Below are 19,684 nucleotides of genomic sequence, written 5' to 3'. Positions count from 1 at the left end.
ATCATGAGCACACACAACATACACACTCGCCCCATACTCACTCGACCCATTATCATAACCAAAGACAACATATGCACTTACCCCAACTGCGTACAGATTGCAAACATACACCAAAGCAAGGAAATACATAATTCAAGTAACAATATGCAGCCAACATTATCTATCCCACACACAACATACACACGAACCCCCACTGTGTACACACTACAAACATACACTCAAGCAAGGAAATACATAATTCAAGCAGAAGATGCAGACACCATTATTATAACGACACACAACATATGCATACATCCCCCACTGCGTAGACATTACAAACATACACTCAAGCAAGGAAATACATAATTCAAGCAACAATATGCAGCCAGCATTATCATGTCTACTCGCAGTATACACACTCGCCCCCAATGCGTACACATTCCAACATGCACTCAAGCAACAAAATGCATAATTCCAGCAACAATATGCAGCCAACAGTATCATGGCCATACAAAACATATGCACCAAGTCTCTTGGGTTCTACATTGTTATGTTATGTTAAAAGGTTTGTAAAGTGCAACATTCGCCCAGAGGCATCTTGGCATTAGGGAGCGGGGGGTCATTAGTTGGCACACACCTCTCCCTCAAGGAGCTAATGGCATGGAAGAAACAAACTGCTTGCTACCTACTTTCCCTCCTGCGGATAGTCAAGCCCTTCAAACCAGCAAACTACTTCAGATATGCTATCCAAGCCTTGGTCCTTTCCAACCTGGATGGTGACAATGCCTTCCTGCAAGGCCTTCTGGCAACCACCTTGGCACCCCTGAGATGTGCTCTACATGCTACAGCAAGACTCATCAAAGCTGCATTTTCTACAAGGCTGCCGTCCTCAAGTCCCCAAGCTACCTCTCCAAGAACTCAGCATCTCCAAAGGTGTATGATTCACCAAAAGCCAGGACATGGGCATCCTTGAACCACACTGTTGTTTGTACGAAGGAAAGAAACAGAAGACTGGCCTTTTCTGTCTGTGCTCCAAGACTCTGGAACCTCCTCCCTGTCTAAATTACACTGAAGCCCTTGCTGCTACATTTCAGAAAGGCGCTCAAGACCCTCCTCCCTAACAGCTGGGTCCACACCCTCCACACACCACTCTACCTGAGACTGGGCGATCTGCTCCCTTAGGTTTCCTCCCCCGGTTGCATGTAGATCAATTGCTCCCACATTGCCACATGTATGATAATAAGAAGATGACATCACTTGTCTTCTTATCTTACAGTTTATTCATGATGTCACAATGACATTTGAAAGACTAAGCACGCTGTCTGAAAGTCAACTTTCTCAGAATTGCAACTGCCACTAAAAAATCATTTAAGTGGCCACCAGGGGGCGCATGGATGAGCTCCTCTCTTGCGTGATCTCCCGTCCCGAGGTCCCGAAAAGTAGAATGAGTCCCCACTTTTGGACCCCCCCCCCCCCGGAGTTAAAACTTGAGACAAAGGTTTATGAAGGTATCGACCATACATGGGAGAAATCCCGGATGAAAACGGCCCAGGCTTCCAGTAAATATTGCCAATAACCCGTGGCGGTGAAAACGAAACTTGATGCGGCCTTGAGGCGACTCGGAACCTCGGGCCTGCCGGGAGCGATTACTACGCTGGCACCAAGAGGAGCGCCCACTGGAGTTTGTGCCCTCACATCTACGCGACATCACTTTTGGAAGCGAGGACCCCACGAAACAGTCGATGGGATGCAGTAGTGGGGAAAGGGCCTGAAACGAGCTAGACGGTGCGAAGCCGGTCGCCCCGTGGAGACGACAGAGGCACAGGCCCTGTGCTCCCTCTTCTGCTGAGTCGTACTCCCGCGGAAGGATTACTTCGCCGCCCTCTGCAAGGAGCGTGACCCAAGAGAAGTGAGTGACTCCCGCTGACCCCTCCATTGCTTGGCGGTAGCGCACAAAGCTTTCAGCCCAAAACTGCGACACAACTGATTGCGGCCTTGCCGGTGCCCCTTGCCCGAAACCCGCGAAACCGAATGTAGGCGACGCGCTGCCTTCCAGCCGTGTGGTGCCTTGGGGTTCGAAGATAACGAAGAAGCGGACACACGATGGATGCACTTTGCGACTGATTCCATAGGAGGAAAAATCTATAAGCTCACACAGCGCCTTGATAACATAGAGGACAGGGTTGAGGGCGTTGAGAAGATTCGCGGGTCCCCACGTGGAGGTAACCGCGGGACGTTGAGAGACTACGAACAACCCTGCTCCCTCAAGACGATAAGGCCCTTGCTTGGACGGTAACAACAAACGCATCTCCCCCACAGAGGGTAAGGCCCCCGGCGACACCCTTACAATGGTCCGTCTGGGCCAGACACCAAAATAATAGAAGGTGGAAATTGGTCTATGGGCGTATGCCTCCTCTGTGGTTCTAAGTACCTGAGCTTTTGCATCTGCGATACGTTGAATCTGCAACACCAGGCGCATGAACGCCCGCCAGAAACTTGCCATATAAGCATACGGATTAGCACCCCGAATTGACGTCGGACCCACAATGGCCACATCATCAATTGTTGGCTCAGAAACTGCCGCGACAGAAGGAGATATTGCGGATTTACTGGCGGAAATAAGAAATATGGGCGCCAGCATAGGAGGAAAAATCTATAAGCTCACACAGCGCCTTGATAACATAGAGGACAGGGTTGAGGGCGTTGAGAACAATCAGGCCTCAATTGACGTCCTAGAAACGCAGCTCTCACACAGAATAACCGAATTAGAACTGAGGGAGCAAGAATTTAAACTCAAGATGGACGATTTGGAGAATCGCGAAAGGCGAAACAATCTACACTTTTTTGGGATTCCTGAGAAGGAAGGAGAGACAGAGGAGGACCTAAAAATGACTCTTCACGACATCATCAAGCTACTCGTTGCGGACGACAACATTGATGAACCCAAAACTGAACGCATTCATAGAGCAGGAGGCCCACCTGGAGGCCCGAGGTCGGTGCTGGCAAGATTCCACCGTTATCAAGATAGGTGGAAAGTGCTGGAAAAGGCACGGAGTGGGAGCACCATTACCCTAAGTGGGGCCCGAATAACAATATACCAGGACCTCTCCGCCCTGACACTAGCCCTGAGCAAAATGTGCAAACCACTCACGACGTGGCTGAAGTCTCGGGACACGCGCTACCGGTGGGGATATCCCTTTTCTCTCTCCTTCGAACATGAAGGCACGAAGATCAGGCTGAGCTCCGAACGGCAGATCAAGGATTGCATCGCTGACTTACTGGGCCCGCAGGACTGCGAGGAATCCAGCAACTGTCCTCCCAGGGATGGGTCGGAATGGCAGACACAGGGCCCGAAGAGGAGGAAGGTGAAAGGTTCGAGGAAATACCGCAAAGGGAACGGTTCTCCGGAGGGGGGCAGCTAAGCCTCGATAAGTATAGTACTCTTTGCTTGAACTGACATTTGATATAAGGACAACATGGTTGCTTTTTTTTGGGTGAAATGTGATAGAGACTTCCACTCATGTTGCGGTATTGAGCTCACTCTGGGGGGAGGTTCTTGGGGGCTCATTATTTATTTTGATGTTTACTCTACGAGGGGACCGTGAGGTAACGGTCTCCACTGGTGGTACGGTTCAGGGCGTGTGAAGCTAACTCGGCCCGATCGGACGCCACCAAACTCAGGTAGTGGGAGGGAAGGGGGGGAGGGGTCGGGGGACTGGGGCGCGTGTTGAATCAAATGTAAACTTAAGAACTATGAGCAGTGCAACGGTCATGTGGCTGTTTCCATATCAAGGAAGCGAAAAGTATGGATGGTCCTAGATCCCGTTGTTATGATGACCACTGCAGGGGTACCATAAGGGTGGGGACGTTAAATGTCAAAGGTCTTAATTCACCAAAAAAAAGATCACTTGTCTACAGAGAATTTCGCAGATCAAATATTGACATCCTTCTATTGCAGGAGACTAAATATATGAAAGGAGAGGAGAGGGTGGTCTGGGGGAGGCGTTCCGGGATGGAATTTTGGGGCTCAGGACCGTTGAGAAGGGGGGAGTGGGAATCCTTGTTAGGAAGGGGCTGGACTTCGAGGTCACAAAGGTCTGGTCAGATGTTGAGGGCCGTGCCCTATTGGTTTCGGGGACCATTGGGAATGTGTCCACTACGATTTCCACCATTTATTCCCCCAATGTAGGGCAAGTTAGATTTCTCTCCAAAACAATTCCCAAGATTATGTTAGAGTCAGCAGGTCATGTCATCCTTGGGGGAGATTTTAATATATGGCCAGATCCCACGCTTGATTGGAAACCTGGTAATCCATAAACGCGCGAAAAACTTGGAGGAGATCACGCTCAATTCAGGTCAATGATGGAACTCTATGGACTGACTGATGTATGGAGACAAATGCACCCTACAGAGAAAGCCTACACTTTTTTTCAGCCCCACACAACACCTACACCCGCTTCGACCACCTCTATTTCTCAAGGGACTTATTCGGTACGACCTCAAACACAGAAATCGAACCAATCACATGGGCTGACCATGACATGGTGATTGCTGACATGGTATGGGAGTCTTTGCCAGTTAGAGGTGGGAATTGGAGATGCAGTGAAACCCTATGGAAAGACCCTGTCTTTAAACTGGAAATGGAAACTGAGATCACCGAATACTTTCGAATGAATGATACTGGGGATGTTTCTAGACAAGGGGTCTGGGATGCGGGCAAGGCGACCTGGAGGGGAATCCTTATAAGGGAGGGAGCCAAAAAGAAAAGAGAGAGGGCTTTGATCGAAAACAGACTCCGCAAGGAAATCACCCAACTAGAAAATGAGGCGAGGGACGGGGATGTGCTACACCATGAAAAAGCCTGCCAAGCGCGGACAAAAAGAGAGGAACTCCGTCACCTGGAGCATGATAAAATAACTCGCAAACTCCTCTTCCTTAAAAAAAAAAGTTTTATGGGAAAGGGGAAAAGGCGGATGCATTGCTGGCGGCCAGGCTGCGAGCACAACAGGCAGAACGCAAAGTGCAGGAAATAGTTGATGGAGGCACCAAAACCCCGATAACTAGCACCACCATTCCCGAAGCCTTTGCAGACTTTTATGAAGCTCTGTATACCCCAGAGACGGTACCGGATTCGTCCGGTATTCGCTCCTACCTGACTGACATCGACATGCCCAAACTGTCGCCCACTGAATCAGAGGCCCTGGACACCTCCGTAACTGAGGAGGAGATCCAGGAGGCCATAAAATGATTAACACTGGGTAAATCCCCGGGCGAAGATGGGTACACTGCAGGTTTTTACAAGACATTTGCCACCCAGTTTACGCTCTTCCTAGCGGAATTATTTAATGAAATCCTAGAGACTGGGAAGCCTCCAGACTCATTCGTTAAAGCACTCATAACTGTCATCCCGAAAGATGGAAGAGGCCCCAAAAAATGTGGATCATATCGCCCCATTTCCCTGATCAATCTAAACGCAAAGATATACACAAGGGTCCTGGCTGCTAGAATTGAGTCATTCATGCCCCGCCTCATCCACCCCAACCAAGTTGGTTTTATATTGGGCCGCCAGGGTGCAGACACCATGCGTAAGACCCTGCACCTGATACATGCCTCCCACAACCTGGACATTGATCCTTCATTATTTTCCATCGATGCAGAAAATGCGTTCGATAGGGTTGACTGTGACTTCCTGATGGGAGTCCTTCGCATGATTGGAAAGGCCCTAAACTTGGAAAGGGAATCCATGCAGTTTACTCCAGGCCCACAGCTTCGGTATTTGTAAATGGGGCATGTTCTAGGTGGTTCCGACTGAAGCGGGGAACCCGACAGGGTTGTCCATTATCGGCCATCTTGTTTGCCCTATCGCTTGAACCCCTGGCGCATAAAATACGATCGGACCCCAGCATAGAAGGGATACACCTGGGTCATACTGAACACAAACTGGCATTATATGCTGATGATATACTCCTTCATGTGGTCAATCCCTCCAGATCCATCCCACGAGTTATATCTCTCCTCGAAGAATATGGCCAGTTATCAGGGTTTAAGGTCAATCGATCTAAATCCATACTGTTCCCCCTCCAGGGCACACCAGAGGCGAATGAAACAAAATATTCCTGCCTTGGATTGACGTTACAACATGACGCTATGCAATATTTGGGGATTCATATTACGAAATGAATAGACGCCCTATACGAGGCAAATTTCCCAAAACTCCTTGCGAGATTCCATGCAGACCTAGCCAGGTGGGAAAAACTAACCATCTTGTGGCTTGGCAGACTTAATGCTATAAAAATTGCATGCCTCCCGAGGTTCCTCTATCCCTTTCAGATGCTCCCCATTACAATTCTGAAACGATACTTCGCTGAGGTCCGAAAAGCGACCCTAAAGTTTTTGTGGCAGGGGAAGAAAGCCAGAATCGCCTACCGCATATTGACACTGCCCAAAGACAAAGGAGGAGTAGGCCTTCCCGATCTTAAGAAGTACTATGTCGCGGCTCAATTTCGAGTGCTCATCCTCACTTACGTAACCATACAGAGCCTCAGTGGATAGCTATGGACAACCACTATTTAGAACCAGCGACACTCTCGGAGTGGCTATGGTCCCCAAGAAAAAGAGTCTTGAGGAAGACAAGGGAGCATCCCCTTTTTGCCACCTTATGGGAAATATGGAGAGAGGGTCCAGAGATGAGAGAAATCACGACGTGGCGTCCCCCTTGAGTCAGCTGTGGTCCCCGGGCATTAATAACTACATCTCCAATGTTGAAAGATTCCAGGCATGGTATGAGGCGGGACTAGAGAGGGTAGGACAGCTCCTCCGATGTGATTCCTTCATCACTCTCCCGGAACTGACAGAGGCCCTTCATATAGGCGCACTATCCACCTTCCATCATCTACAGATCAAAGGGGTCCTAACGAAGGCGGCATGGAAGGCAAAACTTAGTAGAGAACTCGCCCCCTTCGAAAAGCTCTTGGACTCCAAAACTGACAGTAAAGGCCTGATTTCCGCCATGTGTAAACTACTCGTAGAAGTGGGTGGAGGGAACACACTTAATCTCAGGACGCATTGGGGGAAAGACATGGGCCTAGAAATAGATGATGACATGTGGGATAATATGTGCCGCATGGCAACGCGCACATCCATATCGTGCCAATACAAGCTCCATTCCATCAAACATTTGCATCGCTGGCAGTATGACCCCTACAGACTATCCAAAATGTATCAGTCATCCCCCCCTCTGTTGGCGTGAATGTGGATAAGTTGCGGACTACTGGCACATGTGGTGGGGATGCCCTAAGATTAAGATCTATTGGGATGAGGTTTTGGGGTGGATTAGAAACCTGGACGGGATTCAGAGACCAGCGGACCCTCACCTAGTCCTTTTCGGTCTAGAGAAAATAGACGACGAGTGGAAGAGAGTGCAAGGCTTGGCCCCCCATCTCTTGCTTGCAGCCCGAGCCTTAATAGCCACCAAGTGGAAATCAGCTAGGACCCCAACTGAGACTGAATGGATAAACATTGTAATGAACATATGCACCATGGAAAAAATCACAGCCTCACTCCACGGCAGAGCAACACAGTGTGAGACCCTGTGGTCTGACTTTTTATCCAAACATACATCAAACAGACATCCACCCTAGTGGGACAAGGTCCAATGCTCGTGTGGCTCGAATGGGTCCCTCCCCACTTGATGCTGCCCCCCTCCGCCCTCCGCTTTGATCCTGTTCCCATACTACCGACCAGACGACATCCAAATCAAGATAGGATACGAAGCCCTCCCTATGGAGAACCCCTGCACACATGACATCGAAAAAGTTTCAAGCTGTGACAATGACCGCATGACCATACAAGCACGACTCCTTGGCAACATGACTTCCTAGTCCACGGGGGGTGGGGGGTGGGGGGAAAGCGTAAGAGAATGAAGACAACGAGGAATCTAAGTAAAACGTTTCACTGTTATTCAGTTTGGTTCAGGGTAACGAAATTGTGCAATGTATTCTGGTTTTTATTTCCACCTGTCTTAACGCCTATGAATCCACATGTAACTTTTTCTTTTGTTCCTATTTCGTTTCTTTTCCATTGAAAAATTGTAATGTGTTAAAACCTAATAAAAACCACATTTAAAAAAAAAATATATCATTTAAAGCAATGGCTAGCTTTTCAGATTTCTTTCTTTTGAATGAATTTCCCCTGTCAAGTCAAAAGCCTTAGTTGATGAAAAAGGGGACTTTTTTGGTAGTATGTTTATTTAGTGCAACTGGCAATAGAGGTCTAACGTATAGTTGGGGTATGGTATCCCCTGTATAATTCTTAAATAATGCTGTCACAACTCACTTTTTATAATATAGTCACAAATTGTGGTGTTATAATTTTCTGCGCTGATTATCATACTGTAAGGCATCTCAGAACTTCCCCTTGCTTGAGAAGTTGACAGCTGTCCTGCTTTTAAAGATGCTTAAAGCAGCAGTGAAGCCTTTGTGATCCGTTTGGTCAGCTAGAGAATTAGAGAAGAACATGGGAGAGATGTTTAAGGCAGACAGGGGACTTGCAATGTGAGCAAGCATTGGTCTCCCACAGGGAAAGGGACTATACACACTGATTCCAACTAATGCAATGCAGATGTTTGCATTAAGTGTATTATATCCCCAAAATACAATACAAAACAGGCAGGACTGATTCTGAGAACTTCACTAGATGTGGCCATGAGAATGTGGCTTGATATACATGATTTTTATTTGAATTCTATTTGTATTTAATTATTGAAAATGAAAATTGCTTTGCCAAGAAGCACTTTGCTGAGATTTGGGTCAGTGTGACATTAAGGTGTTTTGGGACTCTGAGAGGAAGTTGTTGGGACGACCAATTCAAATGGAGCCAAAAAAAGGTATCTCACTGGACCTGGTATGCAAAGGTATGTTCAGGCATTCCTGCCCTTCACTATCATGACCATTAAAGAAACATTATGGTAAAGTGGAGAAGGCAAGCTGTACCCACGATTAGGATATAGAGATGGATATGGGCAGTTTTGTAACATTTGAATGGAGAGTGTTTAAGAACACAGGATGCATGGGGAAACACAAGAACTTTGAGGTTGATGGTTGTAGTATGTGGTTAATAAGAGGAGGCTCAGACAAGTTCTCAATACACCAAGCTATCCGACCCACCGGATCGTCCCAAACTCACCTCCTCAAAGTTCCCAGATTCCCAGATTCAACCTCAAAACTGCAGATGGAGCCAGCTTCCCCCCACAAGCTGCCAACCTCTGGAACTCCTTACCTCCCTATCCTCCACCATCAATGCATTCTAAACCAGCATTAAACCCTGGCTTACTGACAAGCCTAATAACTGATGGCTCCCAGTGATCCTGCATCACAGCTTCATTGTACTGCTAGTATTCCTTTGCTCCCTTCCTACTGTACTTATTTGAAAATCAGACCTCGCAGTATGATCCCATTCTAATGTATGTTTTGGAAGATTAGACCGCTATGTAACCCAGATCGACCTTCCGCCAATTGTTTATGTATTTCCTCTTACGTAATTATGCTTGTGTGTGTAACATGTTAAGTTCTCCAGCGCCCAGTTACCTCAGGGTTAGGTGCGATATACAAATAATAAACAAATACAAAAATGATGGTGTAGGGATTTAAGAAAGGGCAGAAAAAGAGGCTTACATTACACAATTTGAATTGAGATACACAATATATGTTCTGTATTTGTTTTTTGTTATGGATGTTAAATGCAGATAAATGAATAGGTTAAACAAAAGTGTTTGCAGGCTGTGCAGGAAGGCTGAGGTAGCACCTGCACCCTCACTTGACCAATCCCTCAGAGGAAGAGAAGATCAGAACAGCTGTGAGCAGAATGGAGAATTAAGTGCATCTGCATCACGATGTGTGAAAAGTTCAGTTTCGTACCAAACACACAATAAATAAATAAATACAAAAGTAAGTGCATCTTCTCCTCAACAGCACACCACACCACCATAAGTACATATTGCTGAAGCCCTTGGGAGGCAGCCAAGCAGTTACCTGGCTTGGCGAGTGTGGAGTTCTTCAACCCTCTTTAAAATATAAGAAGGGTCAGCATAAGGCAACACTACACAAGTTCTCCCCCCCTATAAAAAGTGAGCCTGAACCTCAGGACTTCATTGGAGTTAGCGGCCTGCCCTACACTACCACGCCTCCCGTTCCCTTTGCACAAGATGCCTTTAAAAGTCTGCAGTAAAAATACACAATCCCATTTTATTGAAAGCCATTATAATTTTGGTGTTATATGAAATAATGAACCGCCATCCAGTACATATTAAAGACAGTACAGGTCACCATGAAGCACTCTGCCCTGATAACTAAAGAAATAAATAAAATAAAGGTTGTATGTTTGGAATGTCACAAATTTGAAAAGACATGGTTAGAAAATGATCATATTCAAATGTATGGTGTCGGGAGGCTCATGAAAACATTAACATGTGCATTTAAAGCCTTTTTGCTTTCCTGTAGATAACCCTGGCTTCCGTGGCGGGTGATCCAACAGTACGCTGGGGTGACAAGTCTTACAACTGCCTGATCTTCTCCAATGGAACATTGGGTTCGAACTGTGATGTAAGTAATTACTCGTAGGTCTGCCTTTTGAAAAAGGTTCTGACTATATTAGATTACATGCTCTTAAGTGAGAGGTTTTGCTCATGTCATGTTTTATTTACACACATTTCCATTACCTATATTTGATTTCAGTCTATATGGGAGCCTCTGCACTACCAGTGGCAAAGCAATAGCTAACAAATTAGATGAGAGGGCTGTTGAGAACCAGGATATCTGGTTGGCGTAGCATCTGGCAACACTTGTTGCACACAAAAGCGAATTATTGTATGCCTGTTTCCGCCTTAACGACCAATAAGGGGGTGTTTGACAATTTCTGCTCCAACCGGGAGTGATGTTGGAAGGATTGTGCGTTCCAGAGTTTCATGCCTGTGGCAACATACTGATTGAACATGCTTCCTTTGACCGCCTGGCTTTAGGGCATTTTAGCAACTGAACAAGTAGTCTGATTCAAACCACTGCAAGGCCTGTTTTACTTAGGTGGAGGCCCTTTCTTTTACTTCTGCATTAGCCTCCTTCTACCAGCAATTGTTTATAGGGTGCATGCCCTCAGTGGTACTGTAGCCCGAATCGCTGCCCCAATGCGGTGAGCTTACTGTGGTCTTTGCCACCAGCTGCGTTACACCTTTGAAAAGGAAGTTTGCTAATGTTGTTTGGAAACAATTAAACAAGAAAACAAAATATTTGAGAATGCAATTATTAGCCCTATTTATTGCTTGTATTCTCAGTGAAAAGGTTTTTTTTACAACCTTATTAAAGCCACCATAACTTCACTGATGTTTACTAAACATGCACCAGTGCTCCAACTGCAAGGCTGTCAGACTATAGTACACTGATGATCGCAAATGAGGGTGAATCAAGGAATGCAGTTGTCTGCAGTCTTGAGAAATGTCAGTGTTGGGTTATTGAATCTATGTATAAAATAGAACTTCCCTGTAAAACAAAGAAAAGTTTCTGGAGCAAAACGCTTGCATTTGGTCGAATGTGCATGCCCACAATGCCTTGCACATGTGGCTCTGAATGGGAGGTGCACTTCCGGTCATGGTAACTGGGTGGCACTGTGACATGTGTGACTTGGATCACCTGAATTACACTGTGTTTGATCTGATTTCTGGGATGTGTATCAAAATTGTGTTTGCTTAGTTCTGAAGCTTGATCCAAAAGTTGCAAACTCAATGTACAAAAATGTAAACACAAATACAGTCTAAAAATGAAAGCATCATTTGATAAGAAAAAATATTTTTTAACTGTGGTTCTTTTCTAATTCTAGTTAAATAGGCCTATCCACTGATATAAACCCCATTAGCCTCCAGTAACACCCCTCAGACTGTGGTGGCAAAATTAAAGCTGTGTGCATAATGGTAAAAGGAACCTTTTTTGCTAATATTATAAATACATCATCTCTAGTTCAGAATGTATTTTAAACGTTCTTTGTAATGTTATAAGTAATATAGAAAAGCAAAACATCCACCATATTCCACAACTTAAATCTTAGGTCTAAGCCATATATTTTTTGGAACAATGTTTAAATAGATGGTTCTAAAGATTATTTAGCACATAAAGAAAAATAAATAGGCCAACCAATTATTACATACAATAGGGATAATTGAGACAAATAAATAAGTTAAACAAATCAAATGCAAAGCTTAACCAGCAAAACATAGGCCTATAAAAGAGGTGGTCTCTATCCTTCACATACTCCAAAAAATGGGGACCGACTTTGAGGGTTTGCCGGAAATGTATCGTTGACCAAAGCTGTCATTTCTTCCATAGCCAATACCTCCTAGATTTTGGTCCATCATTCTGCAATGACCGGGCCTGCAGGAGACTTCCAACATTATACCAAGGTCTGCCTTGCTGCATTGAGCAAGTGTGTTATTAATGAAGCAATCACTCCTGCCACAGGGTACTTTCCGCCTGGGCCTGTGTCACCAAGAATGACTACAAGGGGTGGCAGGGGCAGAAGATGTCCTTAATGTAGGTCACAGTCTCTTTCCAGTAGATCCTGGCTATCTGACAAGTCCACCATATATGGCCAAGATCACAGAGTCCTCCACAATTTCTCCACCATTTGGGTGACCCTCTAGGAGGATATTTATGGAGGCTTTGGGGAATCATATACCTTCATAGACAAATCATAAAGGAACATGAGTTTATATATGTGCATTTCTATGATGTTGATTTATCTTTCCTCGATGCAAGTCCATAAATCTCCCAAAATTGAGACTCACAATTCACTTTCCTATCTGCCCATTGTCAGATGGCACAAACATTAGTCCAAGCCTCGGAGATACTTCATGGATTTGTATTGACATTTTTGAGGCCCTATTTCCATCCCTCTCTCTCGTCTGAAAGCACCTCCTCCCTACCCCAGGTGTCCATGCCATAGTATATAGCAATGGCTTCACCCTCAGTACACTAATGCATTAAATAAGCTATTATGACCACCTAAAGGCATGTGGCCTTCTCTAACTAAGCTTCCTCTGGGACTTCCTAAATGTTCATACTCATCCAGTGGTTAGTGTTCTACAGGGGTAGGGGTTGGGTCCTTGCAGGCACCCTGCTTGACTTGGTCTCTCCTCTTCCACCCTCATACCCTCCTCTTCCTCGCTCTATTCTCCTCCTCTGACTCCACCCAGTTCTATTCTCTTTTCCCTTCTACTCTGTCCCTCTGGTGTCTCTCATTCCTTCTAGACATCGTCTCCACCCTTTGATGTTAGTACTACTCATTCCTCCACATTAGTACTCCCACCTCCACTACTCAGTTACACTCTTGCACCCAGTATCCACTTCAGTCACTCCTTAAACTAACTTAATCTAACAGTACTTGCCACACTAATATGCACACTCACACTGCAGAACCACTTTCAATCACTAACCAATACCTCACCTTCCCCAGAAATTGCCTCCACAATCACGACTCATTTCTTCCTCCTGCTGGTCTCATGGGCCATCTCCTCTAACTTCACCTGACCAACCCACAACTTCCTGTCCTCTCCTTTATACTCCCGCCTCCTGTCTCAATTGGTGTGCTTTTCCTGGCCTATTTGGCCCTATCTATCCCAGCTGGGGTGTGGCAATAGCAGACAAACTGTTAAATATGAGTATAAACCGCTCCCGCTCCTCTACACGGGGTTGTCGCGGAATAGAGAGGACGAACAGAGGTGACAGCCCCTGTGTTAAATATCACTGTTGGTATTAGGGGAATCGGCTCCAGGTTCTGTCGTTCATCTCCCTCCCAGCGCTGAATGACAGTAACTTCGAAGGGTGGAGGCTTGAATTGCTGATTGAGGTCCAGGTTTCCTGTAACTGCTGGAGTATGGGTGGCGCTGAAGTTTTTCTCACCCTTTTGTTGCTGTTTATAGTTCATGACAGTTTCACTGACCTTATGAAGAACAGAAAGAGTCTGGCAAATATTTTGTGTATGAGGCATGGGGCCTCATTACGAGTTTGGAGGCAGCCATGCCCTTAACAAGGGCATGGCTGCCTACAAACTTAGGTCCAGGTTCCTTGAATGAGGAATTACCAGGCCATTTGAACCTTGGAGGACCCGGTAATTCCTCATTCAATGTACCCATCCCCATTCCCATTTGAGCCCCCATAGGGCTCAATGGGAATGTGGAGGGAGCTAACAAGGGGCCTGTTAATAACGGGCCCGTTGGTAGCTCCCTGGTCCCCTCGCAGGACCCGCAAAGGACGTCTGGTCTGACCAGAACGCCCAGAGCGGGTCCCGCAAGGGGACCTCGTAATAGGGCAGAATGGGTTTAACGGCGCTGGCACCTTTACCGGCGCCGTTAAACCCATTCCGCCTGGGTCGTAATTAGGCCCATGGTGTTAGACAATTGTGGATTACATAGCAGTTTGCTGGCACAAGGGGGGGGCTTGGACTATCTCAACTGCCACTGTCCTCCTGAGGGGAAGCACTGAATCTGATTGCTCCCTGGTAGGTTTGCCACCCCTGACTGTGAGGGGTTTGCATCCCTTCTTGATAAGACCAAAGTACTGCTCTTGTCCAATCATGTACGGTAGTGAATGGGATTTCATAGAGGATACAAGTAGTCTACATAGTTGAGAAATCTTACCTTTAGAAGTGCCCCTGGACAATGATGTGTTCATGCCCGTAGGTGCTCTTTTTCTAGCCATTTTAGCGACATCCTGAGAGATCCAGTGACATAAATGAGCATATCGAAAGTGCTCCTCCTCCCCAATTGAAACATTGCTTTACATTTGTAAAATCTGAGAGCTTTACCTTCTTTGTTTATGTCCCGTAGTAGTAAGGGCTTCTGGCATTCCCATGCAGGCCAATCTTCCTGGACATGCCTGGAGAATATCCAGGTTACCAAGCATTAGTGTAAGGAGATCTCCCACCAATAATTGTCTTCCCATTCAGGCCATAATCTTAAAAAAGTAGTGTACATGCTGTCAAGGGTGCTAGTGTTACTGCTTCAGGTCTGGCCTCTGTGGATAAGAAAGGAATCTTATATAATGTTAATGTTAAAGTTATTTGTGCCGCGTACCGTCACCACCGAATGGTATACCAGAGTAGCATTGCGCAACATCCTTCAAGAACTTAGACCTGGGGCAAGCAACCAATCTAAAACAGTTCTTTTTGGGATGCAATCAAGTATTTTCTAATGCATAAAATCCCTAGTGCAAGAGAATTTTGCATGAATTGTAGGTGATCTACCCATCAAATGAATGTGAAAATCGTTCCCTGTAGAATGTTGATCATTGTGGCTGGAGCTGAGCTGTGAAATACTTGGTAGGGATACAGAAGTCTGGGAAGTAGAGTCATCTTTACAGCTGTTAAACAATGCAGCCAGAACATTTCTTGAAAATACTTTCGTCTGAGACTTCCTTACTAGCTTTCAACAAACTTCAAATATTAACTTTGAATGGAGCATAATATGATTACATAATTGTTATGTCAAAATACTCAAGATCATGAGACCATGAGAAGGGAAAGGAATTTCTTAATTTCAGGGGATTCCATAATAATCCTTTGGATTTAAAATAATGTATTCTAAACCATGAGTCAAGGAGGAATCTCTCAAGCTCACAGAGCAGCTGTCTCCTGAGACCTTTATTGTTGAATAAGTTCTAAAAAAAAATCTGTTGCATCCACACAGTGTCCGTGTGGAAGGGTGGGGTAGCCTGTGCTCAATTGTTCTTTTTTGACCAATTTAATAGAATTATGACTTTCTGTTATATAAAACGGGAAAATCTGAAGCTTACTTGCCACCAGGGTCGACATTTGCTCAATTGGCCTAGCAAAAGGTCTTAAAGACTGATTTGTTACACCAGTCGGCCGCCTTCATGATGTTTTCTAGACGGGCTCCTATGCTGAAGCCATAGCACCTCGGGTCGAGTGAGCTCCGTAAACTTCGATATCAATGCCTGCTTGCTGCATGCCTCATTTTACCCATCTGGCTAAGGCAGCCAAAGATACTGCTTTGAATGGTTTCCGTAAGGCTAATAGTAGCCAGCACTTCTCCGGTGGCCTAAGCTGTACTGTCATATCTTCATAGGCTGTCAGGCATTTGACCGGACACAGCTTCGGCTGATCTTGGTGCGTCGGATATGTCACTGATCTATCCCCGGTTTTCGTTCTCTTATTAACGTAAAAAATCACCCCCGAAGGTGAAAGACTTGTTACTGACCTCCAACACTGCATTGTCTGATGTCCTCTTACATGAAATGAGACAAAGCAAGGTTGCAGGTTTAGTAGACAGTGCCTTACGCGGCAATGCTTCATTCTGCGGCCAGGATTGAAATAGCCTGAGGACTACATCAACATCCCACAACTGGGAATACTTGGGTGCTGGACGCTTCAAGAGCCTTCCCCCGTTGAGCTGCCTGCACACCAGTGGATGCTTCCCCAACGAGAGCCCTTCCACGTGTGCATAGCCCGCTGCTATTGCCGAGCGTGCTGTGTTCACCATCCGGTATGCCTTGCACTGTGCCACCAGCGCGGCCAAGAAGTTCACTATGTGGACTACATTCAGTCTAACAGGATGAGCGTTCCTAGCCAGGCAGCAGCTGCGCTACTTTCCCCGGGCGGCTTTGTTAGCTTTCTTTGTCCCTGTGGCCCAAGGTTCTCTGATAAAATGCTCAGCCTCTCCCGAAATGCTTGGCAGAGACCAGGCTCTGCGGAAATCATCCACGCTACTAGGCTCAAACTGTCCATCTGAACCAGCGAGTGCCTCCCTCCTTCTGAGCCCCACAGGATTGTCTGATCTCGAGGCAGTCAAATGGGGAACTCGCTAAACATCTCGAGCAGGCTTGGGAACTACGCTTGCCCTTTCCAATCTGGAGTGACCAGAACCAGCTTCGCTTTCTGCCTCCTCACTTGAGCTAGCATCCGCGCGAAAAGGTCCATCTGGCAGGGGCCCTGCCAAGCCATTATCTCGAGGAACCCCGCTGGATTCACTGGAATCCCTGGGGTATCTTGGGTTCCAGTTGGCCACTTGATTCTGTAGCCTCGGGAGATACTCTGCCATCACGTTGACGTTGTTCCGCAGGCACAGGTGCCAGAAGACTTTCGCTAGCTCTGCTAGCATTCTGGACTTCATCTCCCCTGGCCAATTGATGTATCTGACCGCAGAGTCATTGTCCATCTTGAGCAGTATGCAGCACTGCGCCGTCTCCTGAGTCCAACACTTTACTGCGAAGAAGCAAGCCAGCAACTTTAGGCAATAGATGTGGAGACTGAGTTCCTGCTCGGACCACCTGCCTACGATCGTCATATCCCCGCATTGGGCTCCCTAGACCCAATGGCTAGCATCTGATTCTATGACTAGGTCTGGGATGATCAAAACATCGCACTGCCAATACAAGCCTCCATGTGGTGAAACCACTAGGACAATTCCATCCTTGCTTTTGGGGAGAGTGGGACCCTCTGCTCACAGGAGAGGCCCCTCCGGAGATGCTGGATCTTGAGGCGTTGAAGTGCCTGGTAGTGGAGAGAGCTGGATAAATCACCTGAAATGATGACACAAGGTGCCCTACTAGCCTCGCCAGTTCTAATAACGCGACCTGGTCCTTGTACAAGAATGCCCTGTTCTCTTTCCTGATCGTATTGACTTTTTCCAGAGGTAGACTGGTGGCCCCTTGCGCTGAATCCACAACCAAGCCCAGAAATTCCATTGTTTTGGATGGAGCGATCTCCGACTTGTCCCAGTTGATATGGAACCCCAGATCCTGCAGTAACCCGACTGTGTACGCTACCTTCTCATGTAACCGCTGCTTGTCCTGACACATCGGACACGTGCCGTCCAGGTAAATTATGAGCCGGATGTCCTGCTCTCTCAGCTTGGAAACCACCAATTTCATCAACTTGGTAAAGCACTAAGGCGCTGATGCCAGTCCAATTGGGAGGCAGGTGAACTCCCATCTCTGGCCCTGCCAAAGGAACTGCAGGAAACATTGATATTGCTGCAAAAGGGGTCCTGTGAGGTAAGCATCCTTCAGATCTACCCTTGCTAGCCAATCTCCTGTTTAAAGGATGTCTCGCTGGAGGTGAATGCCCTCCATATTGAAGTGATGATACACTAGGAAAGCATTCAACGCTATGAGATTTATCACCGGTCGCATGTTGCTCACGAAGGAGCTTGGGACGCCTTCCCATCTGTGCAATCGCTCTTTTGCGCTATAGTTGCGCGATCCCTCCCCTAGCAGGCACTCGTCTTCTGCTGGGAACACTGTGTCTGGGCAACTGCGCTTATGTGGGCTGCTTATAAAAATCTAAACAGAACACTCGTACTGCTTACAAAACCCATGTGTCTTTTGGTGATAACCAGCCATCGTTCTGTGCACTACACCAGCCTCCCCCAACACTGAAGGGGTATATGCGCCTGTTTGCTCCCTGCACAGCGTGGCAGGACTCTCACCTGGGTTAGCGGATTGCTGTTTCCCGCTGTGCCTCCAGCCTCTTTCTCTGCCTCTTCCCCCAGGACGGGAAGAAGGGATTTGGCTTGCAGTCGTCCTGATCTCGCCAGCCTGTGCCGGAAAAGATCATGTAGCCGAAGGAGGAGGTGGCTCAGCGGTCCCTGCCTCTGCCAGCTCTTCCAAAAATTACACTTCTGAAAACCGTCTTCAAGGAAGCTTGTGCTTTATCTAGGGGTGCATAGGTACTAGTGATCTTGCTTATGTGGTATTAAGGTGTCTCCAAATAGCTTCCCTTTCGCGGTTCCTGCCGCTTCCGACTCGGTGAGCTCCCCCAGCTTCGAATCAATCTTTACTAGGCAAGACCTCCAATGCTCGGTAGCCAGGGCAAAATTGGCATTCCCTAGGAGGCATATATCCTGTCGCGCCAGCCCGCTAGGACGTCTGGGTCGATGGCCTGCTGTTGCTGTGTATCTTCCTCAGCCAGCTGCCAGATCTTTGCGAGTGGTTTGATCAAGTCCAACATTTTGTCCTGGCATGTCCTCCAAGGTCTATCAATACCTTTTTAGATGTCTTTCCCGTAGGGCTCCATTAAATGTGAGCATATGCTCATCAATGTCCGGGGTCTCTGCCACTTTGTCGGGAAGATGAGGCCGGGGGCACTCAGCCATGAGCTTATTCCGGGCCTCTTTATCTAGGGACGTGCGCAGGCATTTCCCCAGATAGGCGGTAATCTTCTCTGGTGGGTCCCACTCAGCCGATCTGGGGTGAACAAAACTGTCCGGGTCAACCACACCTTGGTCCTCTTCCCTGAGTCTCTTCCTTTTCTTTGTTGCTTTGCATCGTCTCCCTGTGTCCGAGGATAATTCTTCCCTCTCTTCTGTGCTTAACTCAGAGGAGTCTGCCTAGCTGTCCTTGTCCCGATCATCCGAGGCAAAGGTATTCCCTCTACGGCCTCGGCCTTTGCTGTCCCATGACCTTGTTCTTTGACTCCAGCTGTGTTTAATGTGCGGAGAGCCTGTGGAGTCTAGGCGCTCTTGGCCTTGTGGGCTTTGTGTCTTCCCCTTCCTTTCCATCTATTGCAGATTCTATGAGGTTGTACTCCCTCATATCCTGCATGGCTTGCGAGAAGGCCAGAAAGTCTTCCATCGTGCTCAGTTGCTTGCCGAGCGGCCCCAAGTCAGCGCTGATTGTCTTCTGTACTACACGCTCCATAGAAGGGTGCA

General features: G+C 47.0%; 1 protein-coding gene across 4 annotated transcripts in view; it reads left to right on the top strand.

The window, feature by feature from the left end:
* CROT (carnitine O-octanoyltransferase) overlaps nt 1–19,684 on the top strand; it is an 898,406-nt gene that overhangs the window by 487,744 nt on the left and 390,978 nt on the right. For all 4 annotated transcript variants that reach the window (XM_069648391.1, XM_069648390.1, XM_069648392.1 and 1 more), the window contains one exon: nt 10,476–10,577. In XM_069648391.1, coding sequence (XP_069504492.1) covers nt 10,476–10,577 — 102 coding nt within the window. The remainder of the gene's footprint in view (nt 1–10,475; nt 10,578–19,684) is intronic.

Source organism: Ambystoma mexicanum, chromosome 2q, assembly GCF_040938575.1.
Source record: "Ambystoma mexicanum isolate Mex_15411 chromosome 2q, UKY_AmexF1_1, whole genome shotgun sequence".
Lineage (NCBI taxonomy): Eukaryota > Metazoa > Chordata > Amphibia > Caudata > Ambystomatidae > Ambystoma > Ambystoma mexicanum.
This window is presented reverse-complemented; position numbering and strand designations above follow the sequence as displayed.